Genomic DNA, 26605 nt, shown 5'->3' with positions numbered 1-26605 from the left:
AATCGTAAACATATTTCAGATATTTACCTTCTCTCAGTTCCACATAAATGAGGCAGGAAAGCCCTGTTTACCAAACAGAATTAAAAAGTTATTTCTTAAATGAGAAGAACTAAATGGTGATTTTTATTGGTCTTGATTTTAACCAAATTTAATTCTTGCATTTCTCCAGTTAATAATGGACAGTTCTTTTTCAGCAGTAGTCTGAACAGGTGGCATTTAACTTGCAACATTATGCAACAATACAGCGTGCAATAGATTTATTTGAATTATTGTCGCAAATCATGCACTATGCTTGTTTTTGAGACCAGGAATATTTGCACAGGACTAGGCCTGTATGCATTTTAAAGGGAACACGGACCAAAAGAAGATTCTTTTCTAAAAGGCCAGACAAGCCAAATTGTTAATCCTGAGTTTAAAACAGTAATCACTCCAACTGGATAAGCAAGCTGTAGTAAAAGCTATAATACTTATCCTATTGTAAACCCACAGTCTAGGCCAATATTCCTAGTAAGACAAAAAAGAGTATTTGCTACCCATTAATTTAAAAGCAGAAACTCCAAAGGTGACTTCAGAACATACACAAAGCAATGCCAATGTCCCATGGAGTTTACAGTCTATATATACACTATGCAATTTTAGATTAAGAAAAACTGTAGCACAGGTCTATTTACCTTTCCCAGGAAAAGATATTTGCTCTTTTACAATTTGACTAGGTCACTGCAAATTTAATAAGATCGTAAATAATAACGTTAGAGAAAGAATGAGGGCTATCTGTTGAGTTCTGCAAGAGTAAAACAATTAATCGGGCCTATCCAGAGTAGGCATGCCACAGTTTTATCAGGCTACGTGCTCACATGATGAAAACTCCCTCACTAAATATAAACCAGTTAGAATACAGGTTTCTGAAAACAACTGGTTTATTAACATTAACTTAAAACCAGTTCTGAATCTTTTAAATTAATAAAACATGCAGCTCTGTCAGACAACAGGGAGACCCATTCCATATCAGAATTTACTCGGTGAACCTTGTCCTGTCCCCATCCCCCACCAAGTTTAGGCAGTCCTAGCTTACTTTCACTTCTTGTCACTATCTTGTCACAGTGTGACAAGATATCTCTCTTAAGGTCATAAAAATGTGAAGATCTACTGACTTCCTAAGAGTTGCACCAGAATATTGTTTTGAACTTAGCACTCTATCCACCTTATTTAATAGTTCTGAAATCGCTTCTGGCATCAAGTATGCAGCAAGTGCTTTCCACAGAATGCTAATGATTTAAATTTTTTTAAATTTTTTCTTTTTTACACAGCAGTTTGTTACCTTTTGTGGACAGATCGCTTAAAGAGTTGCAATTTGAAATCATTCTCTTCAAGTAAAGTTCATTTAACAGTTACCTTGTCATTGTATTTAAAAGCAATATGCTACGTGTATCTTAAAGATTCTATGTATTTCAACAACAAAATGGGAAAAATTATTAATGCTTAAGCATATTACCAAAAAAAGGAAGACACGCTGACAGCAGGGGAAAGCCAATCAGCTTTTACAGTGTAATCATAAATCAGTCTGGAAGTTGGAGACTGATTAGGCACAGTAAATAAGAAAAAAGCAAGGTACCAGAAACTAATATTCTATCAGTTATATTCAGGGTTTCAGCATATTTCAGATGGCCCTAGTAGAAGTCTCTTTAAAAGTTCGCTGGCAAAAGTCCCTTTAAGGTCTAATTGAAAAAAGAACACAAGAAGAAAGCAGGATGAAAGTCGAAAACAAAGAATGTAAACAACAGAAAGAAGTAGATATTTGCAAGAAAGTCACCGTACTAAAAATAAGTGGTGCAGAAGAAATACCTTCTTAAATGCAGAAGTGATGTATATTACTGGCACAGAATTCTTAATTCAACATAACTCTTAACTCTTTACTCTTCAGCTAAGTAACTGAAAAAAAGCAACTGCCGATTCTACAAAGTTCTCAAAAACTACATGCTAATGGGAAATTCACCGTCTTTAACTCTTCAGGGAAAAAAAATGCAAAGACCTAATAGTTATATGGCAACATCCAGTTTATGTGAGTTCAAAGCAAGTTTGTTGCCAAAACCAACTATTTCTTGCCTCCCAACGATATTTGCCTGCACCGTATAGGAAAAAACCAAACAAACCCTTCATTCTTTTTTTTTTTTTTTTTTAGTTATTGTTAGGTACTACAACTTAGGACAGAAAAGTAAGTTATTTTTCTCTTCAAAAACCTACCCTATTAAAGGAATTCTATTACAGAGCCTGATATTATTATTATGCAAAAGAAACCGTGCTGAAAAGGTGCTTAGTCTACAGAATTAACTGAAATTGCAGAGATTTCTCTATGCGGTAGAGAAGCACATTTTCAAATTCAGGGTTTTTTTATCCTTACAATTAACGTGAGATTAAAGCTCCAGATAAAGCCCACAACGATTTCTAGCCCAAGGCCAACTCTTGTTCTGAACTGTAGGAGTGAATTTAAATGAGTATCTTACCTGCTTAGTTTTCTTTCGACTTCTTTGGTAGCTTTAGCTTCCAATTCTCTGGAACAGAAAGCGGTGTTGGTTTCCATGTCAACAGAATGCAGCACAAAGCAAAAAATAAAACTGGAGCGGGGTTAAGATACACACTGAGCTCCATATGTTGGTTTGTCAGGAGGAAGCGGGGAGACCACCAACTGCCAAGTAATCAAATGATATGTTTACCCAGGGACAGCGAGGCAAGCGGAGCATAGCCAACACCAGCGGCTACCCTTCCCTACTACACAACCTCTACTTAATCGTTTCAAGTACTCCGCGGAAAGCGATCCTGCCGCATCACTTTAGCCCGAGAATCTGTTTAAAACACAGCAGCGAGATAAGCCCTCCTTGCCCTGTCAGCCTGCAAAGACTGGCGGCTACAAAGGGCTGCCGGCCCCGCAGGACCGAACAATAACGAGCACAGCAGGTCAAAGCTCAGCTCCGCAGGGAGAAACGTCGCTCCGGGGCAAACGCCGCGGCCCCTCCGGGGCCGAGCCCCTCCCGCCGGCTGCCGCCCGGGCGAGCACCGCTCCCGCGGGGAGCCCGCCCGCCCGCGACCCCGTCCTCCTCCGCCGGCCCGGGCCGCGGAAGGGCTTTCCCCCCTCCCGCCCCCGCCGCGAACCGGACCGGGCCGTCCCGGGGAGCGGAGAGGCTCCCCCCGCCCCCCGCCGCCCGGCCCCTCCCCCGCCCGCGGCGGCCGGGCCCCCGCTGGCGCCTCAGCTCGGCTCGTCGGCGCCCGCCCTTCCCGCCGCCCGGCCCCGCCCGCTACCTCATGTATGTAAAGTGCTCGGAGTCCGGCCCGGCGTGGCTGCGGCCCGGGCCCGGCGCTGGCGCGGCGGCTCTAGGCGGCCTGGGCCCGGCACTGCGGAGCGGGAGGGCCCGGCAGCTGCTGCTGCAGCACCGCCGCCATTTCCTGCCTCCTAACCCGGCCGGGTCCGGCCCCGCCGCACAGGAAGGGAAACCCCGCCCCCGGGGCAGCACGTCCGGGTCGCCGCGCTCCCCCAACATGGCGCCGCAGCAACCGCCCTAGCAACGGGGTGGCGAAGCGCCGTCGGCCTGACATTGAGGCCGAGCGCGCTCCGAGGCCGGCGGCCGCCCCGCCGGGCGGCCCCTTTCCCGAGGGCTGCTTTGCGAAAGCCCGCCTGGAAGCCGGCCACGGCAGCGTGTGGGGACAGGGCGACCTTTTGTAGGGCGCCGTTCCCCTCGGCCGGGTGATCCCTTTTGGACGGAGCGTACCGCTGGAGTTCTTAGTTATCCTGAAAACACACGCGGAATTCCAAGCGCTGTCTCGTCAGACATCCTATGGAAAAGGGACGGTGGTTTCCCTGAGCAATGCAGGATGAGGCGCAGCCGGGAAGACGGCGTACGTTAGGTTTCCCTGTGTGGGACAGCTCCTTTGGAGCCTTGGCGCTGCTGGCGTGCCCAGCTCTGTCCCGAACTTTGGGGCGTCAATAACTGCCGAGGCCGATGGAAAAGAAGCGTTCATTTGTAAATAACCACCACAGAGTACGGCAGACCTTCCTCTTATCCTTCCACTGACTTTATTAGGTTGAGGGAGGGAACGGAGAAGTATCTAGTACTTGCAAACCTAGCTAGAAATTGATTTATGTGAACATATAGCTTAATCCAAAAAGTACACAGAGATACTCTTCAAACACATAAAATGAAGAGGGAAGAATGTATGAGCCCCGCTCTGCGTTAACTGTACAGTAGAAACATCCCAGAAATTAGAAAAATCAAAGCAGTCAAAGGACTGACAGGGAATAATGGAGCAGAAGAACAGTAATGTCAAGACAGAGGGAAGCTGAGAGCAGACAAGAATTCACAGTCAACAGATCTGCATTCCTCCAGGCACTTCCCTGTGGAGACGGTGGAGCTAGCATTGCGATGAGGTCTTCGTAGCCCAAACACTGCTGTCGAGGTTTAAGCCACACAAACCCAAAACAACTGCGAAAGTGAGAATTGGAAAATTCCTTAAAATGAAAGGGGAGAGATTTCATTGTCCAAGTCCACAGAATAAATAATGGCAAGAAAGTATTTTTTAATATTTTGTGTGTTTTTAGCCATCTGAAAGTGTTATCACTGGCATCAGTAAGAAGCATAGAATAAGGAGTTTGCTTACAATACTACTTTTAAACTCTTGAGTCTGTTTAACATACCTGCATATGAAAACATTATGGCTAATTTCTACTTCCGATTTCCAATGCCTACAGGATAAAATTAGAAAGATGCAGGTGCACCCTTCTCAGCAAACTCTTAATAGAAGAGTGAATACAGATAATAGGTTCCTGTTTAGAAATTTAACTGAGAAGGAATTAGTGCCACACCAGGTACCCCGGTAGTGAGGATGTATCATACTTGTAGCTACATCTCTGCAGAAGAAACTTAAAAAAAATTTATTGAGCTATATTAGCTTTCGATATATACTGTCTGGTCATAGGGCTCAGTTACTTTGGTGCATGGCAAAACTGACGCTGAGATGGCTGCTTACTGGCATTCCTGCAATGAGTTCCAAAGCCCTGGTTGAAAATACCCCAGCAGTCTGCAGAGCTACTGTTGAAGGGAATAATTGTTATTTTATGTGCCTACGGTACTGTTCAGGAGTTTAATTTTCATCTCAACTCCCTTCCACTGTTCACATGGAAATAAGCATCATCCTGTCTGCTCTGTAACAAGAGCTACTGAGAAAAGTGGTTTTGTCGGCATAGGGAAGTTCTTGCTCTCTTTTTGCATCCAGCTTGCACTTTATCACAAGCATTTACCAGCCCAGTTTCAGTTGGCCTTTATCATTCTTATTAATGCTAGTGAAAAAATGAATGCTATTTTATTGACCTGTAGAATAAATGGATGGCCTGGACAAATGAGCAATTGTCTCTGGAAATCTGCTGCAATATCCACTGTCTTTCTGCCAGCATGAATGGAGTATTTTTCAGCTGGAGAAGATCCTACATTATTAAGGAGGAGCATTTATGACAATGCAGTGTAGCCAGTAAGGGTATTTTTGTCCTCTTCTTAGAGGCTTAATAATATGGTGTGCATTGCTGTGAGCCGAACATGCACATGCATAAAGTGTTTGTATTATCTTCGATGTACTTAAAAGGGCACTGACAATTTGAAATCGGTTTCTCAGCTTCTATTAATAAGTTGTAAGTTAATTTGGTCTTGTTTATTTTTCTTCATATGAAAAAGTTTGGATTGTCGTGTAATAGTGTGTAACTGAAAGCCATTATTTCCTGGCGTCTGATTCAGCTTCCTGTTACTGTTTCATTCACAGCAGTCCTGTTTTATCTGTCTTTAAAGGCACTACACTTGATGTAGGAGGACTGCTGTTAAGTCTGTCCTCAGTTAGGAAGGCTAATAAATGCATTATGTACTCCTGCTATGTCATTTTGTTAACTGTATTATGCCACTGTCAATAAAATTCATAGTCAAGGTCTGTAGCTTTCCTTATTATTTTAGATTGTTCTCTAATTTTATTTATGCACATGCTCCTAGCGACTAGACTGCTGCAGCAACTGCTTCCATTCTGCCTTGTAAATACTGCAGCTGGTTATACATTGTCAGCAAATCTGCTGCATTAACTAACCCTCTATTACTTATCCCATCATCGCCTGCTCGCATCAACATCATGATCTCACCTCTTTCACCCTCACAGGTAATGCTTTCTTTCAGCTAAGTTCTTACACATATGAAACTGGCTGGTGAACTCATGAATACAGTAGAGAAATTCAGGCACCCTCAAATAGGAAGAATATTTTCTCCAAGAAGGAACAGAAAGTTGAACTTCACCCATGCAAAACACTGTTAGTCAAAGCAGTGGTGCTTAATAGGTCATGGCAGCCGGGTGGAAGCAGCACTAGAGAGCCTCTCCTTGTTTTAAACCCTGCTGCAGAACTGCATATTGATAGGCCTTCTACTCTGAATTCAGATTTCACCAGTTGACTTGTCACCTTGCAGAAGCTGTTGTGGAACATGCACGACGGTGTAGCAGGGTACACACCTGAACTGTGCTGGCTGGCCCTGCTTCCTATCAGAAACAAGGGAGAATAGTGGGGAGGAGCTCCAGGAGGAGTTGTCCACCAAAGAACTCTAGCTGCATCTTCTGAGCTCCTGTTGTCCCTTCTGATTTCCATGCTGCTCCGAAAAGCAAGGCAATCCCGTTAGGTCCCCTCCAGAATATGTCCAGTGTTAATCACCCACTCTTGGCTTTAGCTTTAATACGTGTTTTGTTGAGCATAAGGTTATTTGGGAGCCAAGGTCTGGGTCACCTTCTCTCCCGCTTACTACATTTTTTTTTAGTTCATTCTTTGTTCTTTTACTCTTGTGTTTATTGGAGCTTGGACCTCTGGACTCTTTGCTAAGGTCCTAGTTTCTGATTCTGCCAGCAAAGGGACAGGAAAATAACACCTCTCCACTTAAAAAGACGTATGTAACCCTCTGGTTTGGGAGCAGCTCTCAGCTGAAGAGTAGATAAATCCTTAGCACCCACCTATGAAATGTCAGCCCTTCTCTTCCTCGTGGGCTCACTGTCTCTAAGAACCACCATCTTCCCAAGCGGGGAAGGAGTGCTCTGGGTACCGTACGCAGGGAGGAATCTGGTTAATGCCACCAGCGATGCTTCCTCCGCACCCTGTCACTGCTGTCCTTAGAAAGGCGAAGCGTTCGCATGCAGCGTTCGCATGCATTACAGCATGTTGATAGGCATCACCTAATGTCCACCCCGGCTAGCGCCTGTGCACATTTTGCTGTGCTAGATTACTCGGCTGGGAGGTGTTTGCCAGCTGGGCCTGCTGGAGACTTCCATCCATCCCCGCTCCCTTTCCCCGGAGAGATGGAGGTGTTTGGAAGTCGTGGCTGTGGCTCCTGGTCTCTCCCATGTCCGGCGGCCGAAGCTGGGCTCTGGCTGGTGCAGCAGCCGCCCTCCTGGCCTGCCTGCACCTCCTCCCGCTGGTGGGAGCGGGAGGACGAGCGGAGGAGCTGCGGTGTGTAGGGATTGCAGGGAAAAGCAGAGGCAGCTGTGGGAAAAGCCCCACGGCTTGCAACGAGCCGGGGATTGACTCTGCTGCTGGGAAGGGGTGGAAGCGAAGGCTCCCTGTGCAGGGGAGAGCCTTCTCACACCGGCCGGCATGTCTCTCAGCATGGATACTTCCCGGGTCTGACCTCTCTGGTCTAAGCAAAACAGTGAGGGTTTGGGATTTGGGAAGCATTGTATTTGGTGGTGTTAGCACTGCGGTTAGACTGTCAGCCACTTTTCTGTTGTGCATTTGAATGGCTCCGAAGCGCTATGGTCATACATGGAATTAGAAGTAATGGAAACAACTATTCAAGGGCAAATGACCTGCCCTGCATTCAGGTGGCTGCCAAAGATGGATCTTTGCTGTTACATTTTCACCACTCGGTAAACATGCCCTTCTGGGCAGTGATACCCAAATATCTTTTCCCAGCAACGGCAGCCACCATCTGCACTCTGCCAGCCTGGCATGCACACGGGTCCTCCCATCTTCAGATCCCCATTAACTTTTTAATTAGGATTTTCATATAATCAGAGTGAGAGCATAAACTGCAGGAGACACAGAAATGTACTGACTGAAAACAGTTAAAAATGAGCTGGCGCCATTTCAACATTTCCCATCCCCTCCACCCTTCCCCTTTATCTGCAGTTTGCTGTCAAGGCTTCATGCAAAATGAAGGCTTCAGCATGGAGTTGGAAAGCCAACATATTAGAAAATACTTTCTGCTTAATGTCTGGGGAAAATAAAGCAAGGGGCTGCTTTTTTAAGGTGATGCGAGACGTGCAGGCCTGGGAATGTGGAGAATTCGCCATCAATAACCCTTTGCCGCTTGTTACATTCAGCATCATTATACAGAATGAAGATGCTGTCACAAGCAAAACAGATTGTTTTCAAAATTGCACTTGACTTAAATAATCTAAATGAGCTGATCTGACAGACAAGGGAAAACAGTCTTCTCATTAACACAGAGGCTCTGTGTGTTACTCTGCTAGGAGGATCCTTTCCTTGTTCATTGTAGTGGCTTTATTTACAAGATTTAAAAATAGCTCAGCCGATAGTAAGAGGTGGCGTTACAAAGGTACCAGACAGGCAGCGCTTACTCATAAAAACAATGCCTGCCCAGGAGTTGCTCAGTTAAGTCAACCGGACTATTTATGTTAGTGAGGAACATTTGGGTCTCTCTAGGATCCATAATTAGGAGGAAAAAGCACAAATGACAAAGTTGGAAGTTGCTAACAGAAAGTGTTCGGCTTGCCTTCCAAACAGATCTGGAAAACAGCTAGCAAAATCTTATGCTAAGGCTCGTGATTAAACAGTCGGTGCCTATTTTGCAGGCTGCAATAGCAAACAATCATTAGATCTGTGCTCAGGAGAAGAAAATTCACTGCCTTGCCTCCAGGCTCCCAGCGCCTTTCCAGCATTATCACCGTTACACAGAGTGATCAGAGCAGGGGAGAGCAGGCACTTGGGGTTATTAAACGAGAATTTAATCCTACCCTTTAAATCAGCAAAAAATTATAAAAGATAAAGAATTTCCCTGTGTTTTAAAGCTAGTCCAACTTGCTTTCCATGATCTGCGTTTGGGAAGGCTGCCAACTGCAAAATGGAATCGCTGAGCCTGGATTTCACTCTGCATCCAGCCAATTATGCTGTCCTCACATCCCTGGTCTCTTAAGTGGTGCAGTGCAATAGATGTTTCCAATCTTTATTTATTTACCAGTGCATTGCACTCAAAAGAAAATCACACCGATGGGCTCATTGCCTCTTTCCCTTTTTGCCCATTCCTGCGCTCTGCACTGGTCAGGCGTTAGCAAATACGGCCCAGTCCAAATTGCTCATGGAGCTGGCCGGAGGTTTCCCCCCCGTCGCTGAAGCTCCCCTCGAGATGCTGCTGCAGCGATGGGGTCCGGCTGCCACGTCCCCTGGGCATCACCTGCGGCTGAGGCTGGCTCAGCTGATTTTGCCCGCACGGAGACTGCTGGGTCATTGTGTGCCGGTATCTCTTTCACAGGCATGGTTCTTTCTAGCTTGCTTCTAGGTTTTTGCTAAATAGAAAGACAATTTCAGAAAGTAGTGGGGCACTATTTGGAGAGCCCACATACCTACAAACCACTGTCCTTCTTCACCACCAGCAAGAAGATGTGGATGACATGTGCAGGGAAAAGTGTTTTCCCCCTTCTTCTCACCCTCCAGTCCCAATAATCTGCCACAGTCTCGTGCAAACACTGAGATGTTCATGGAGGAAACGGCTTCCCCCACCTTCAACCCACCAGCTGCGCTACAGCCACGGCAGAGCTCAGGTCCTTCCACCAGGATTAATCCTGGTTAGTGAATTGGTGAGGGACACATAAGCCAGTTCTCCAGAGAAACCCCTGGAGCCACGGGGGAGGGACGGGAGTGACTGGAGTACCAGAGCGGTCACCGACATGGAAAGACCCTCAAGGGCCGATGCGGGAGCAAAGACCGCGCACGTGCTGCGCCCGCAGCCGGGCAGCTCTCGCCTTCGCCCCGGGGGGACGTACACCCTGCCTGGCCAAGTGCTGTTGTTTTTGTATATTTATTCTGTCCTCCATCATGTTTAACAGGAGTAAGCCTCTTTGTAATCAATGCTTATTGATCGTCTAACTCAACAACTGCCCTTTCTCAACACAGTACCAGATTAACAGATTTCACCTATTTCTTTTGCACTTCTCGCTGACAATAGCACAAATGATTTCTACTTTGCCACAGACTGTTTCTTTTTGTGCCAGCAATATTCTCTGGTTTAGGCTTCAGAAAGCGATTCATCTGCTGAATTTCCTAATTACAGAGAATAAAATAGGGCCAGGACACATTTTATTGAGCAGCACCATAGACCACAGCATGAGCTCTGGCACTTGTTAGCCTCCTGGGACTGTCTCCAGGTGGGGAAGTGTCCTCATGCAAAGTCATGTCGGTGCTGCCAGGGAGGCACTTCCATCAGTCGTTGTGCCTGGGCCACGGCTGGCATCTGCCACGATCTTTCTGTGCGACTCCGAACTCCTGTGCTCCCGTTTCTCCCAGCTGTACGTGGTCTTAGTCACCAACGATTCATAAACACATGATGCACCCTAATTTGTTAATGTTTGCAAAGGTCACTGCGTGTTCTGAAGAGCAAAAAAAATCCTAAAATGTGTCTTAAATAAAATTTTACTATATAGCTTATTTCTTCTGCTATATGATTAAAATAACTTTCTCTACTCACCTTTCTGAGCAGGAGACATGCAAATAAGTTTAAGCTTTAGGAAAAGCGACTTTAATTTTCAGGTCTATGCAAAATCTAGGCTCTGGTCCTACTGGCCTGGGTTTGCTTCTCTGCATCTGTACAAATCCAGAGCAGCTTTTCCCACCTCTTGGTCACAGTGGCTGAGGTATGAGGCTTAAATGCAGCAGTTGCTTTTGGCCATGAAATGAAAGGCAAGATTTTGCATTGTGCTTTTGAATGCCAGCCAGCTAGTTCCTTACCTAGTTAGAGACTGAGACAATTCTTTAAGGGCAGCATGTTAGCCTAAAGAAACTGCTTTAATTTATCCTCATTATTATTTATTAATCAGTCCAGCAATGATCTGATATTGTGTGTCTTCCACAACAGGTACGATCAGCTCTGAAGCTCTGGGGTGTGAGAGGATGCACTGTACAACAGCCTGCAATGAATAAATGCAGTCACTTACAGTATCTGGAATGATAAACAAATGCACCCAGAAGTAGCACTGTACAGTTATTTATATATAAGAACTGGCTCACTGCTGGCTCTGTAAAATGGCTCCCTGTTCCAGACATACGTATGTGTATGAGTGGCTCTGCTGAGGTGTAGTTGCTTTGCTGTGCTTTTCTTTCACTTAAAACATTCATTTATAAGTATGTATCTGGGAATCTAGGGGAAAAATCCCCAAATCCCACATTTTAATTGCCTGTTCCAACTGGCTTTTCCAGATTTGTCCCCGCTGCCTGTAGCCCTGTTTGCGGTGTGCCGCCTGCCCCGGTGTGGGCAGGGGTCCCCTCCAGCAGCCCCTGCACAGCCACTGCCTCCGTGGCAGGACCCCGGCGATGGGCAGCATCGCTCCGGCATGGAGCCGCAAGGCTCAGTCCCAGCCCGGCACACGTCTCCAGATCAGCAAGGGAAAGAAAGCTGAGATACCCAGACCCCATGCCCCAGACTTGGGTACCTGGTGGGCTGATAGACCAGAGACGTTAAATATGGCTGGCTGGCTGCTTTTTCAAAATGGGTGATGAGCACTAACTGACCAGCATAGACCTTTGTCGGTATAACACGACTGCCTCTGCCTCCTTCCTGACTTCTCATTTTCAGATCCACTGCCCTGTCACAGCGGTCCAGCCAGCAGCAGCACTTGCCCTCTGTCAGAGACAGGCTCTTTTCCTTTTGCATTTGAAAAGATGGGCAGTTCTGGGCAAGACTTCGGCTGGAAGCCAAACCAACCCTGCCTTGCACGTGTGCTCCGGGAATTAGCCGTGCAGCCTCTCTGAGGGTCCCTTGGGGCCAGTTTGGGCTCCCCAAGAGCTGAGCTCTCCCTGCAGGTGCCCCTCTGCCCTGATCCTGCACGGAGACGGACCTGCTCCCCAGTGCACTCCACGTGCCTGGCAGGGACGGCACGGGGCCAGGCCGGAGAGGACGAGCACACAGCATTCCCTTCAATTATTCACACGCAGGGCTGGATAGCGTGCGATTTCCTAAGCTGGGATGTAGGAAACATCTAGGCTGACACCATGACTCCAGTGAAATGTGTCATGGGAACTGTAATGCTACAGTGGTTTATATCTCACCATAACGATGCAGTAAATTACTTAGAAGACTGTCTGAGGTTTAGCAAGATGAAAGGTCTTTCCTGCAAGACCTTTGAGGCCAATAGTTTCATGCCCACTTCCAGCTGCATGCCCACTGCTGAGCAGCAGCCAGGCTGTGGGTGATGTGGCCCAAGGCTGGAGAAGTCCCTGTCCCACCTGCTCCCCATAGCAGCAGGGCAGAAGACTCGGCATGACTGCATGAGCTTTGGACAGACAGCTAGCTGTTTCCCTGCAGTTCATCTGGTGTTTTGATTTGCAGTCAAGAAATCGAGCCCAAACACTCAGTGAGTCTGAACAGTGTACTTTATAGAGTGGGCATATGCAAATCTCCCCACTTGCTCCTGGGCAAGAGAGATGTTTTGCTCCAGGCATCCAATGCATTAGAAAGCTGCATCATGCTACTGATTTTGTGCACGTCAGCTGAGGACACAAGTTACGTGGAGATTAGTTTTCAAAGAACACTAATTTTAAAGTGGTCTTGTCATGATTATTTACATTGCTCCTAAACACACCTGAAAATATATCTATTTGGTATGTCCACATATCAATGCAGCACAGCAGAGATTCATAGTATAAAAGACTCCAGAGTTATTCTCGTAATAGAGAAGAGACTTGAGCTTTGCTGCTCTGGACCAACACTGACATCTCTGCCTTCCCTGTTACCAGATGTGCTGCGCGTGACTCTCATTCATTCCAAGTCTGTGTTGACTCGACAAGAACTGCAGAGTATATCCCAAGTATTTCATTCATTTTGGTCTCTTTTCATTTATGCCTCTTACAAAAGGCTTTTTTTTTTTTTTTTTTACTTGGACTTCTTTTAAATAAGCTTCTCTTGATTCTCCCTTTCAGTTTGCTTCTGAGTGTCACAGACTTTCTAAGATCAAAACTGAAGACCTCTTCCTTTTTCACCACACTGCAAAGCAAATGCATTGCTTAGAGACAGGCGGATGTGGGTTTTTGAGAACTACACTTTCAGTTAACTGTAAATGCTGTATTTTCATAAAAACAGACCAGTTTTACCTTATTAAGACTATCCACCTTAAATCATTGAAACTAAACAAAAAGTGAAGACTGCTTTTGAATTCATGGAGGGGGATGTGTATGTGTATGATAAAACTAAGGCAATTCTGGCCCGTTCCACTTGGACCGTGCTGGTTTCTGTTAGCAGCTGTTTGGCTGCTGGTGGGTGGCATCCCGCACCAGGAGAGGGTCCAGCCCCGCCAGGGCTGTGCAGGATGGGTCCCCGGGACAACCCTCCAGCAGCCCCCAGCACTTCGGGCTCCTGTCCCGGGGCTGGCAGCCCACCCGCAGCGTTCCAGCCACCGTGCCCATCGCTGGCCCTCTGCTCCCAGATGCTCCCCTGGGCCCTCCCAGGACTGGAGACCTTCCTCCTCCTCCTGCTGCCGGATAAACTCCCTGCAGCCGCTGTCACGGGACTGGCTGCCCAGCTCATACTGCCTTCCAAGGATGCCTTTATTAGAGGACAGGCTGCTCCTGGAGACATTTTATTTCTGGACAAGGCTAAGATACGTGGCTCCTGCTTCTGCCCTTAACGAAGTCTTCACTGTTCTCCAGTCATCCTCTTCTTTTCCTCCTGCCGCCCTTCGTGCTCTGAGAGCATACAGGGAGTTCCTGGAGAGTGCCAGGACCTCAGCAATACGCACCATTGCCCCCTTTTGGGACACCCTTTTGTGTCCCCTCCTGGCTGCCTCCCCATACCCTGGGGAAGGTCCTCCAAGGAACAGGTCGACCAGAGCCAAGGACCACAGTGCCTGGAAACCAGGATCTCGGCTAAACCTGCATCGATATACCTATGTAGGCCTGTGCATACTTTTGCATGTATCTTTGCACACTTCAGCAGATGTGTAATATCGTCACATTTTTCTAAGCCTTGAACTCCCCTAGAAACAAGGATGGATACTGCAATTAACGGATCACACCCTCCAGCAAGTTGGCTTCAACCCCTGCCTCCCTTGGCAGGAGCAGGCAGCCGCAGGAGGGAAGAAGCAGTAAGCTGGTGGCAGGATCCTGGCTTCGGGCTCCTCTTTCACTCCAGGCAGCGTTTTCCGCTGCCCAGGGACTGGGATCTCGGCTACTGGGCTTTGCCGTTCAGCAAATCCAGCTGTATCTGAACCTCGTGGACGGGGTTGCTCTGAAAATGACACATCTGACTGTGAAAGAAAAATTCAGATATGCCTAGGTAGCAGGAGAGAGAAAGAAAATGTCTCCCCCCTGCTTGCTCCTGCCTGTCCGACACACTGCAGCTGGCGCAGACCCATTTTCGCAGGCTCTTAGCAGGGCGAGCTGCTGTCGGCGGGGCTTTTCCCCGAGTGCAGGTATCAGCCGGCTCCGCCGAGCAACTGCATCTTGGCTCGGGGGAAGAAGAAAAGCGAAGAAACAAAGTGTTCTCGCCCTGATTAAGTCACATATATTTCTGACCAGCTATTTCACCAATAAAACAAAGGCTGCTTTGAAATGGATGCATGGCCTGGCCGGCTGCCAGCGCCGAGCAGGAGACAAAGGCTGGGAATACAAATGCGGCGCTGGAAGTGGCGAGCCAAGGATGCCTCTGCGGCAGGGAGAGCGCGTTGCCATGGAGACGCGGTGGCCAAACCGGGGGAAGAAAGGACCCGCACTGGGATGGACTGGGAGCCACCGGAGGCACGGGACCCAAGAGACAGGGGCACTGGTCCCTCCAGTGCGCAGCTGGACCCCCGAGATGGGGCTTGCGCCCGGGAGGCAGGACCAGATGCCGGCTCTTCCTCACGCCGGTGCCCGGGACCTGGGCTGTCCTGGTGGGCGAGGACAGAGAATGGGGTTCTCGGAGAGCATACGTGCTTTAAACAGAAAGGTGGGCACTTGGGGGTTCTCATACAGCTGCCGAGCATTGGGCTGGCCCCATGAGGTGCCCCATCCCCGTCCTCACCTGTGCTCCCTGGACTAAGGGACCAGGCAGGAGAAAAAGGGCAGCTCACCTATGAACAGGTCGGTCAGAAGATCGATGGCAACTCCCACCTGGGCAGAATAAAGCAGTCTCAGCTCGGAGGAAAAGCGCTTTCTCCAAACTCTGTGCAGCTCTCCGGGTGTAAAGCAGAGAAGCAAGGCTGCCCGTGCCCGGAGGATTGCTGCCGCGGTGGCTCTCCAAAGGTGAGAGCCTTAGGATGGGGCAGAGCGAGGGCAGCGAGGGCAGGAGAGGGGTGACCCTGCAGGGAAGCCCGATCTCTTAAGTGTCAGACTGTGGGTGGAAAAACTACGGGAAACAGAAGGTGAGCCCCGAACCCCTTGAGGATTGGGATCAAATCTGAGCTTTATACATTCAGGTCATCAGAAAGGCAGTTGTTTTTTTTGGGGGGGGGGGGACGGACTAGGTGGTTATTAGCTTTCCCCCACTGCCCACAGCTGTATAAACACACCCTTTGACTGGGTACTTAGATACCACGGGAAGAAGTAAAAAGGGCAGCACCTTACAGGCTGACTGAGGGAGAGCTTCCCAAGGGTAAAGGTTCAAGTAGCAGAAAGTGTTTAAAGGTGAGACAGAAATCCTACGGAGGACTTCCCAGAGCCGAGAAGGGAGCTCTTCCAAAAACTTCACCGAGCCCATCAAGGCCGCTGCCAGGCTGGTCCGACCAAGGTGGGAGCGGGGCCGGTGCTACAGCGCAGGGGTGTGACAGGCACTGCTTGGAAGGTGCTTGGGCTGGTGGGGTTGGCCGTAGAATCCTGCAAATATCTCAGTGGCAAAGTCACAGTCTCTGTCAAACACGGCAGAATTTGTCAGTGCTTTGTCAGTGCCGTCTTCATCTACCAAGGAGAGCTTTATGCTGCCTAAGCAAATTAGAGCCAGTCTACGGCAGATAGATGTGTGTGCACCTACAGCTTTCACAGCTACTGAGGGTATTTTCTAGTCTAAGGAGAGGACAGGCACAATGAATGGCATCCTTAAGCAGACGGTGAAAATGAGGAGGGGGGGAATTCTCTTCCCCCCCTCGTTTCATCAATGCAAAAGCTGTCTGTGGGGGAGAGGAAATGCTTTAACTGGTTAATGCCGCAGGCACAAACCCTGCTGGACTGGCCTGGGTGGCGATACAGACTGAGCAACCCATTCAGCACATCCAGCCCCTGCAGAGCTCTCAAATTATCTGCAAAAAGATGTAACAGTTGCTATGCAGAATTAGTTCAACCAATTTTGGCCAGTGGGCTGCTCATGAATGGTTTGTGGTGACAAACACGATTTGTGTGCCTGATATTGGTGCAGGGTGATTTATCATTTAAAATACAGGAACTGCTCCTGTGTCCTGTCCGAATAGCCTGCAAGTCCACCCACACGGCTCCTGCATCTTGCCAGGAAGTGGGCTGAGGCACTGGCCGGGCGGGGAGAATGTGGGCTTCCCTCCCCAGCACCCCCTGCCCTCACCTCTGCCTGCCCGACATGATGGGGAGGATGCCAGGGCCACCCAGAGGTCTCTGCTCGGTGGCAGTACCCACCACCAAAGCTGAGACACCAGTGTCCCGGCAGTGGGGAGAGCTCCTGGACATCACCCCGCCAAGCCCCCAGGGCCAGACCCACCATCCGTCATGGGGGACGAGGTGGACCCTTCATCGCCGGCAACTCAGAAGTGAATGGGAAAGTAAATCCCGCGCACTTTTAATAAATCCCAAAGCCCTCGCTGGCTTCACAGAGCAGGGAAGGGAGCAGGAAACAAAACATCATTTTTTAAGCAATGGGAGGCACTCAGGTGCTGCCGTGATGAGGGCTATATAAATAGCTAGAAAGACAGATTAGACAGAACAGAGCACACTGTTAGCACACGACAAATAATAAACGAAGGATAAGAATCCCCGGGGAGGCACTTTTCTAATAAATGACATTTTGATCTACAGCTTTAACAACTCGTCCCAAGCCATCATGTACTGAATTAGGAAAAGGAAACCCATAACCTGCCCTGTCAGTCCTGAAGAGGGTCAGAGACGCATAAATATAGCTGTGTGGAAGGTAATGAAGACATTTACTGCGCTCGCAGAATGCCCATTCCGCTAGAATTCCTTGTCAGCTTTACTGCTGGTAAAAATAACCGGCTAGTTTTCTATTTTCAATATTGAACTACTAATACTGCAGCCTGGCCCTGTGGCTGTGGTGAGCTGAGGAGCCAGCTCAGCCCGGCCCCACGCTCCCTTTTATTCCTGCCCCTGCGGTCTCTGCAACACATGGTGAAACGAGCAAAAGCAACCAGGTAAGTGTAATTAACTCCTTCTGGCAGGCTAAAATCTCGAGACAGGTATTTTTCCATTTAAATTAAGTGCACGCTACCTCTGCAAATGTGCTGGAAGTCACCATTGTTTCTAGATGCTTGCGATAAAGCAGGATGTGATTGCAATGGCTCCAAAGGCCAAAGAGCCCCATTCCCCACCCAATCAATTAGCAAACACCTTCTCCCATTCTTCTCAGTAGCAGTCTGTGATCGGCCATCTCTGGGACTCACTTGTTCTTGTGTAGCCATCAAAACTTAATTTACCTTATTTTAATTAAAGCTAAAAAACTCAGTAGCCTTCAATTTCTCCCATTGCTTTGCAAGGGAAAAAAAAAAAGCCAGGAGAATAAAGTCACAGGCTGGAAAGAAAGGCCTTTGCAATATACATGCGCGGGTTCTGTTGGCTTTTATTTAATATGTAGCCCTTTTCTTAAAAGAAATAATTATGTTTCAAAACCTCCTTTCCCTGTTCAGAGTGCTGCCTCTTTCCACATTAATGCTATTTGCATGCGCCATCTCCTCCTACCCTTCAATAATTTAAACCTTCATTTTTTATTCACTCAGTTGTCAGATTCATTTACATATCATATATCTATATTTAACACCGAGTTCGCTCCCCTTTTTTTTTTTTTAAACAGGAAATAGATTTCCCTTCTAATTTAACAACATCTCAGGGAACGGCTGGCTGTGAAGAGAACATTACTTACATTTGTGTCAGTTAGCAGAGATGCTAAACTCTGGTTTGATGGGAGGCCGAAATGCTGACCGGGGCTCGTCAGCCTCCCGTGGCCAAGCCCGTACCTTCGTCTTCTCCACGGGAGCTCCTCCTCTCCACGTGCACGGAGGGAAAACGACCTCGGTACCTGCCGCGGGCCGGGGGAGCGCCTTGGCAGGGGATTGCTCCAGGCTTCCACTCAAATATTTGCTATGGTTTGACAACTCTGCCTTTACTAATAGCGCGATGCAATTAATGTGATTGCTGTTAACGCTTTTTATTAATCGTCGGGTTTGTTGCACGTGTGGTCGCAGGCGGGCTGGAGGGAGGCACGCCAGGAGCCTGCCCTGCAACGCCGGCTGGAGCAAGAGCATCTGCATCCCGTGAGCCGTAAAGCCCCTTGTACGGGCGCTGCTCCGGCTCCGGCTGCAGCCTCGGGGGCTCTGGGGGGGCTCCCGCCGGCGGCTCCAGCCTCTGCACTCCCTCAGGGAAGGCAGCGAGAGCTCAGCCTGACCTTCACGGGAGTTCAGCCAGATCTGGCACGGGTTCGCGCACCAGCAGACGCCGGGGTGATGAGGAGGTGGCGCGCAGCCAGCGGGACTGCTGACAGCCCGGCTTGCCGCACGGGTGATGCTCAAGACGGATGAGCCTGGCAGCGAGCCCCTGCGTGGGGCAAGCCTCGGGAAGGCAGCTGTGCGTCCGCGGGGAATTCTGCATCTGCATAGCTCGGGGGTGGCCGCCTTTCAACGGCGGGGAGGGGGTGTCCTTCAGCCGTCTCTGCTGTAAGTTCGCTCAGAAAACCGAGGGAAGTCACCAAGTAAGGGTTCAGCTGACATTACAGCCTCTCCGTCCGGAGAGCGGCTGGCGCATCCCTGCACGAGCCGTCATGCCGGAGCTCTGGGATCAGCTGTCTCTGACGTTTCAGAGTGGGCTCTGCCTGCCACCCACCCACCACGACCCCCGGGAACAAGGGGAGGCAACGGGGGGGACACAAACCAGGCTGCTGCAGAAAACCAGGGAGCAAGCCCATACGGCAGCGCCCTGCAGTGACCAGCACGATGCCGAGAGCACGGTGGACGGTGGCATCCACCATGGTGAGAGTCGAGGCTGTGACAGGGACGGGGTGTTAAGCCCTGACCCCCCCCCATTTGCTGGCCCACCAACAGCAGCCTTTGCTTGCTGAGATAGGTGAAGAACCTTCTCCATCCTGCCCAGGCTTTGCTCTTGGACCACCCTGGCCTGACCAGGACGGTATCATGGGCCCCTTAGGAAGCATCCCTCTGGTGCTAGGATAAAAAAAAGTGTAGCAGTGTCTGATCTGTCCTGTGAGTGCACTATCATGAGAGCAAAGGGTTATGTTCCACATGGATAGGCTTAAGACCTATGGAAAATAAACAGCATTAAAGGCAATTTGAAAGACAGGTCATGAATGAGAAAGGGGTAAATCAAAGAGTCGGTCACTGAGAAGAGGCTCAGATCCCCCTCCCTCATTTTCCACATTACTAGAAAAAACAGTGAACTGATATCAGACAAATGAGCCCTCTGGACCCAATTTTTCAAGTTAATGAGCTCCCCTTGCAGCTCTTCCCCAGAACGGAGACTCCCAGCACCTACCCTTTGCCACAGCCTCTAATGAGCAAAGCCACCATCATCTATCTCAATATCTGCAGAAGAGATGGCTTCCATCTGACGCTAAGGATTTACATGCCACCCTCGGCATGAGCAGGACACAGCCTGGGTCTGCACGGAGGGACCCACAGCATCTCTGGATGGGAGCCGGCACGGCACCTCTCTAACCCAGGGACCGCATTTCAGCCGGCGGAGGGGCAGCCTGCCCGGGGCAGCTCTGCAAGGGATGCCGCAGGGCCCTGGCACCGGCTGACATTTTTAAAAGCCGGGATGGTTCAGTGGTGGCTGCCTGCTGGGCGAGCGCTGACGGCTTGCCTGGCGAGCCCGGTGCGTTCCTGCCTCTCCCAGGCTTCTAGCATCAACCTTCAGCTGAGTTGGTGTGTTTGCCTGGTTCAGGATAACCTCTTGTTTCAGGAGGAAATTGCTTTTCTTGCCCCCAGGAACCTCTTTGCAGTGTTCATCGGGAGATTTCAAATGGACTTTAGTGTATTATTAAAATTCTCCCTCGTAATTGCCCTTTGCAAGGCTGCGGAGAGGGAGGAGCGGGAGGTGCAGGACAGGGCTCCCACACTCGCATCTCTCTTCTACTATTATGCTTAAATTAACAGGGATTTTTTTGTAAATTGAAGACTAATTTTCTCTTGGGAATAGATCATTAAATTACAGAATACTAATGAAAATTTACAGCATCCTGAGAGTGGGCAGGGGGAGGGGCAGAGGGAGCATTTTGTTGGTTTTTTCCATTTTTTTCCTGGCCCAGCTGGCCATGGCTGCAGCCAGAGGAGGGGAGCTGCCGCATCCCGGTCCAGGGGCACAGGAGCTGGGAGACAAAACGGACACGTCCACAGGGGCTTGGAGGACGGGACCAACAACCCCCCAGCCCACGGAGAAACGCAGGGGCTGTGCAGCGAGGCCGGAGCTGCTGTTCTGCAGACCCCGAGAAAGGTGACGGTGGGGAACGAGACCCCTCCATCCCCTTGCCACCTTGGTCGGAGCTCGGCTGCCTGCCGCCATCCTCCCTTGCGGGAGCTTTTCTTCCCCAGCCGCTGCTGCAGGCAGCGTGCCGGCAGTGGGGGGCTGCCTGTGCCGGGGGCTCCTTCGCCCCACGCCGTGGCCATCACCCCTCCCCAGGCCTGCCCTGCGGCGGCAGCAATGACCATCGCCCTGGCAACGGCGCTGGCGGGAGATGCAATGCATCACGGATTTATTAGAGAGCAGCGGTTGCACTTGACGGCCGTATTTTTCCAGTCGAACTCAATTTCTTTGGAGCGATGAGGCTCAATAGATCTGGGAGTGTGGAAGCGAGGAGCGGCCTTTTGGGGAGGGGACACTTGGGAGCGTTATGTCTGGGGGGCTCGGAGTGAGGAAATGCAGATTTTTTTATTGCTTTGATCATACATAATTTAAATATTCAAACTACTCTGGAATTCATTGAATTATACATGAATTGCACAGGCAGCATTTTTGTAACTCCTGAAAGGCATTCTTTTTTTTTTCTCTCCCTCAAAACGTTGTCTAACCTTAATTTCTTTTTTATTTAATTTTTTAAAATCCAAATCAGTCGCATCCCAAATCACCTTGAGAACGGCGCCCACGCCAGCCCGTAATTCCACCGAATTAACGAGTGATTTGGTGATCACGGTTTGCTGTTGGCTGTAACTAATGTACTTTATAGCAGTGTTTAGGGTCAGTCTAGCATGGTGAGAAAGCTCCTCTGAGCCTTACCTCCCCATTTGGGTGCTCCAGCACCGGCCAGGGCAGCAGCCGCTGCGGGTCCCCCTCCAGCAGCGGGGCTGCCCCCCGAGCGTGCCCTGGCTCTCTGACCCCCCTTTGGGTTTGTTTCGGGACACAAAGCTCATGGAGCTGGTTGTGCAAGAGGCTGAGCACCAGGGCTGGGTATTCAAGGTGGTGCTGAGCCCCTGCCCTGGCCGGCGAGGCCACAGAGCAGACCCCAAACCAAAGGAGGTTCTCTCCCAGCCAGTGCCCACAAAAGCAAAACTCCCATTCCGGGAGCCAGAGCCAAAGCTGGGTAAACTAATCCCAGGGCTGGGCATGGATTAATTTCTGCCCGTACCAATAGGAAAAGCATGGCTGTCTAAAAGTAATGGAGGCCAGAAGCATTTAAGACGGACTCGCAGGGGTGCTGTGGCTCTGGTTGGTTCTTCACACTGCACCGAGAGCCAGGAATGGATCCAAAATTATGCCACTGTCCTCGCTGCCGTGCCCAGCCAGCGCCTGCCCTGCGCTCGCTGCCACCCGCCCTGCCAGCCGCTGCCTCCACCATCACGGCTGCAGCAGAGCCGTTTGCTGGGCAGGGGGGTGAAAATGCAGCCCCGCTGTCACAGGCTCGGGGAAAGGAGAGACTCCGCGACAATGGAGCGACCGAGCCTCCCTGGACACACCATCCCTCCTTCCTGGTCCCGTTTTTCATGGCACTTGAAACCAGGAGCGTGGGACGTGCTGCGTGCATCTGGCCCTCAGATGGCAGCTTGTACCTGTTAGCTCGCCAAGCGGCCAGATGTTTCGGGGAGGGAAGGAACACCACCAGATGTTGCTCTGCAGATTGCTGTGAACATGCTGCACGGTTGACAACACAGGCACGGCAGAGCCATGAGTGCCACTGACAGGCAGCCCGTTGCCTTCAATGGGCAGGGAGGGATGCGGGGCTGGGAAAGCTCCGGGGTCCCACCGGCAGCCGGGTCGCAGCCTGCTGCATCTCCTCCAGCCCAGAGCTGGATCCACTCCCGTGGAGAAAGCAGTGCTGCTCAGAAAACCGTCCAGGTCTGGTGAGAACTAGGACTACAGAGAGCTTTTCCTCTTTCCCAGGAGGTGCCAACAAGCAAATGCTGGACCAGACATTGGTTTTTCTTTTGCCCTTTGTTTTGCTCTCACAGGTCCCACCTGGTCCATCACGACGCTGTGCAGCTGCTGCCCGGGAGAGTCTCATGGGAGGTGGCTACAGGTCCTGTTCAGCTGGGACTGAACTGGGATGTGTATTTGCTGGCTAGGAAAACACAAGGTATACAGCACAGCGAGCCAAAACCTGCCCTGCCTCTACCAAGGCTTAAGACATGTTGATTAAAGCCTGAATGAGAAACATTTTCCTTCCCGGGCTGGAGTGTGAGCACGCCTTCTGGTTTCCATCAGACCCAATAACGAACCTCCCAGGCAGGGATGAAGCCAGGCAGCGTTTCTGTGTCACACAGGATCCTTGTTTCCAGGGAGAACATTTTCCAGCCCCAGAAAGCTCCCTGGGGAGCAAGCGAGAGCCTGGAAGAGAAGCAGGGATACGCACAGCCCTGTTTGCAGTCTCTCCCTAGTTAGCTCACTCTTCATTATCCTTCTCTACCCTTTTAATTTCTCTCTAAACTCAACCAGCTATTGCTGCTCAAACTGAAATAATTAATTGGAACAAAATTGCCACTGTAGGAGAAAAGAATGATTAAACCCATCCAGCGGACAATGGGGCAATCATAGCCTAAGCATCTAATTACAGGGTTAGAGAGTGTGGATGCAGGGATAATAACAGAGCCTTTTGTAAACTGTGTGGCTGGATGAGCTGGGAGGAGGGTCTGTGCTTGACTTCACTCCAGGTTTAGTGCATGATTCCTGGAGTAAAGATACAAATGCAAGAATAAAAGATCATCAGGGAGTGAATACCCACAAAGGTCTGCTGGAGAAACAAGAGCAGCGGGAAGCACAAACACCTCCCCGCGCAGCTCCCCGTCTGCTGTAAGCATGGGAGTTACTCAAGGTGTGAGCCATTGCGGGATGCCCGGGGAGATCAGTCACCGAGACTCTTCTTTGTAGGCGCACAAATAATGGTGTCTTTAACTGAGTAAATTATTAAAGCACATTGCACACCTGTGTGCATACATGTATCCTTGTACAGAGCGTCACTCATTAAGAGATACCACCGGGAATCACACAGTCAGGAGGTCCACATGGAGCACAGCAGCCCAGCGAGCCCACGATCATCACCAGGGCTTGTGCCAAAAGGCATGCGCTCTCCAAAACCTGGAGGCATCCCCCACAATTGCTTTGTGAGAGCCAACCGCAGGAGGTGGGGGTTTGCCCTCCCTGCTAACACAGCCCGAGCACTTCTGGATGTATCCCTACGATCCCGTTGGGTGACAGCGAGGAGAAGCATCGCCAGTGAGGCTTTCCCAAGCAGGTTTTCCTTTCTTCGTTTACGGCTTTTGCAAGTGTTTGCATCCTGCCCGGTTAGGACACCACCAGTAACGACTCGTATTCCTACTGACACCATATCCTGCTGTTCAGTAAGTGTGGTTTGGGTGAACCAGGACCAGCAAGGCACGTCTCAGCCAGAGGTAGGGCAAAGCAGGACCCCAGCAGCTGGAGATGCTCTTACACGTGAAGATAGTTAGAAACAAACAAGTGCTCTGGGATTTTCTCTGCTGTCTCTGCAGGAAAGGTTGCTTATTGGTCTGGGAGACCTCCCTGCAGAGCAGCTGGACAAGTGCCGGGGTGGGGAAAAGGAGGTTAGCGTTGCAATGGGACTGCCACGGGTTTACAGACAAGGAACAAGCAGAGCTGCAAAAGAAGGGAACAGGAACACCTGCAATATCGCATGGGTGGTGGGATGCACCTGTGAGTCCTGGCCTGCGGGCACACCCGAGCCCTGCGCTCTTCCCGACATCCCCACGTTGTACAGCTCCGCGCCGACCCCAGCACATCAGCTGCGGAGCGGAGGTCGCCTCCTCCCACCCCTGCGGAAACGTGGGGCGACGGAGAGTTCAACAAGCCACCTTGCTGGCCCGAAGTAAATGCCACCAACCATCTCGAGATGGTCAAAGCAGCAGGAAAACTGAAGTGAAATCCTTTGTTTGGAGTTGCTGTGCCCTGCCAGGCTCCCATGGGAGCTCAGTGACCACCGTGGCTCCCCCTCCCCGCACTCCTTCCTGCCCTCCCCACTCACATTAAAACACATTTAGCAGCCAATCAGGGACCTGTGACTTCCCTTAATAAAGACATTTTTCATCTCCCCAATCTCAATGAGAGCGAGTTTAAAGTGGTGTGAAATTGCAAACGGTCACGGTGCACTAGTGGCGGAGGCTTCCCCAGGTATCCCAGCAAATGGAGTTCCAGCTGCCCAAAGCATATAAATCTTGAGCAACTCTGAGTCACTTTGAGTAATAGTTCATTTTCTGATTTATTTTTGACTGTGACCGGAGCTTCTAAAAGGCATTTTCAGTGATGGGCTTGTCCCAGGGGGAGGGGGGTCAGTCCCAAGTAATAAATGTAGAATAAAGGAGGCTCCTCTCTGGCTTATGGCTGAATCCCTGGGGCAGGACCATCTCGGGAAGGTTTCACTACATGCTGAGTTCCCTGCTGCCTTCCAGGCAGAGCTGGGGGATCATCTTCACCACGACCCAAGCACCGTGCTCTGACACAGGGCAGGGCACACACGTCCGTCCAAACACAGCACAGGTCCCCCAGCCGGGGAAGGGCTCCCGGTTGCATTAGTTCCCTCCTGGAGAGTCCAGGTGTCAGGGAAGAGGTGTAGTGCTCAGAAACACAGCACAAGCTACTTCAGAGACCTGATGAGAAACACAAATGCTGCTTTTCTCTGCAGACGACGCTGTGCCCCTAATTGGGAGAGGCTCTCGCGGCTGCGCGGACGGTGCCCTTGGGGGTTTCCTCTGCACCCCACGGCCTCTTCCACGTGGGCCAGCACAGCCCCGCTCCCCGTGCGTGGGGCAGGGGTCTCACCTCGGGCCTCTGTCCCACTTGCACCGGCCACCCCGGCCAGAAGAAAGAGGGAAGCCCCGGGGCCGCACTGCTGCTGATGGAAACCCCCGGAGCGGTGCGGCCCCGAGCAGCCGTGGGCACCGAGAGCCCGGGGCTGCGGCACCACCATCGCCTGCGCCTGCCCTTGGCTGCTGGAGAGGGGGGATTCACGCTCCTCATAGCTCCAGCACAAACAAATAAATACGCAGCAGGACCTGAAGAGAGAGCTCGTCGGTAACGAGTCTGGCTACTGTGTCCCAGCCTGCCCTCATTGTGCCTAATTTATAGCTGACTCTGCTCCATTTCCCCGCCGTGCCGGCGGGCTGTCGCGTGGCTGCTGGGGCAGCTGTCGGTAGCTGCGGCACGGTGCCACCGCACTTCTCCCGGGCTTCCCGCACTCCCTGCCCCAGTCTGGAGGGGATGGGTGCGGCGGCTGCAATGTGGGACCAGCACGGGCAGCTTTCGGCGGTGCCAGGAGATCCCACCATCCCACGCCTGCTACGCCTTCGCTGCCATCTCATTATAGCCACGCTTAGGTATGTTCCTGCACGCCAGTGCACACGATAGCAAACCTTTCCTAGGATGCAAAAAATGCGGGCACCGTTCCCAGAGCTGCTGGTAGGGTCTCTTCCCATCGCCCACGTGGGATCAGTGATCCCAGCTAATGCACGGTTTTGCCAGCACAACAGCGGCCGTGTGGGGCTGGGAAGCATGGGGAGCCCGAGCCTGATGGCACAGTCGGAATGACGGCTGCGGGGAGCTGCAGATGGACAGCGCTTCTGGAGATCTGTTAACAGTGATCTGGCAGGGATTGCACGCGTCAGGCTGGGTGCCAACTGCAACCATTGGCATAATTAAATCAAGGTCCTGCACAGCCGAACAGCCGCAGCTGACCCGTTGTGTCTG

General features: G+C 50.5%; 1 protein-coding gene across 14 annotated transcripts in view; it reads right to left on the bottom strand.

Annotated features, from left to right (window-relative positions):
- The window catches only part of TNRC6A (trinucleotide repeat containing adaptor 6A), a 53945-nt gene extending 50412 nt beyond the window's left edge, over positions 1 to 3533 (bottom strand). For 8 of the 14 annotated variants that reach the window (XM_049791881.1, XM_049791884.1, XM_049791888.1 and 5 more), the window contains exons 1-3: positions 3295 to 3404; positions 2502 to 2549; positions 28 to 63 (exon numbers count right to left, since the gene is read on the bottom strand). In XM_049791881.1, coding sequence (XP_049647838.1) covers positions 28 to 63; positions 2502 to 2549; positions 3295 to 3299 — 89 coding nt within the window. In that variant the 5' untranslated portion in view covers positions 3300 to 3404. The other 6 variants (XM_049791880.1, XM_049791891.1, XM_049791887.1 and 3 more) reach the window with 6 other exon arrangements.
- Positions 3534 to 26605: the final 23072 nt, after the last annotated feature.

This window comes from Accipiter gentilis, chromosome 33, assembly GCF_929443795.1.
Source record: "Accipiter gentilis chromosome 33, bAccGen1.1, whole genome shotgun sequence".
NCBI lineage: Eukaryota > Metazoa > Chordata > Aves > Accipitriformes > Accipitridae > Astur > Astur gentilis.
Note: the sequence above shows the minus strand (reverse complement) of the source record. Positions and strands in the feature narration are given on the sequence as shown.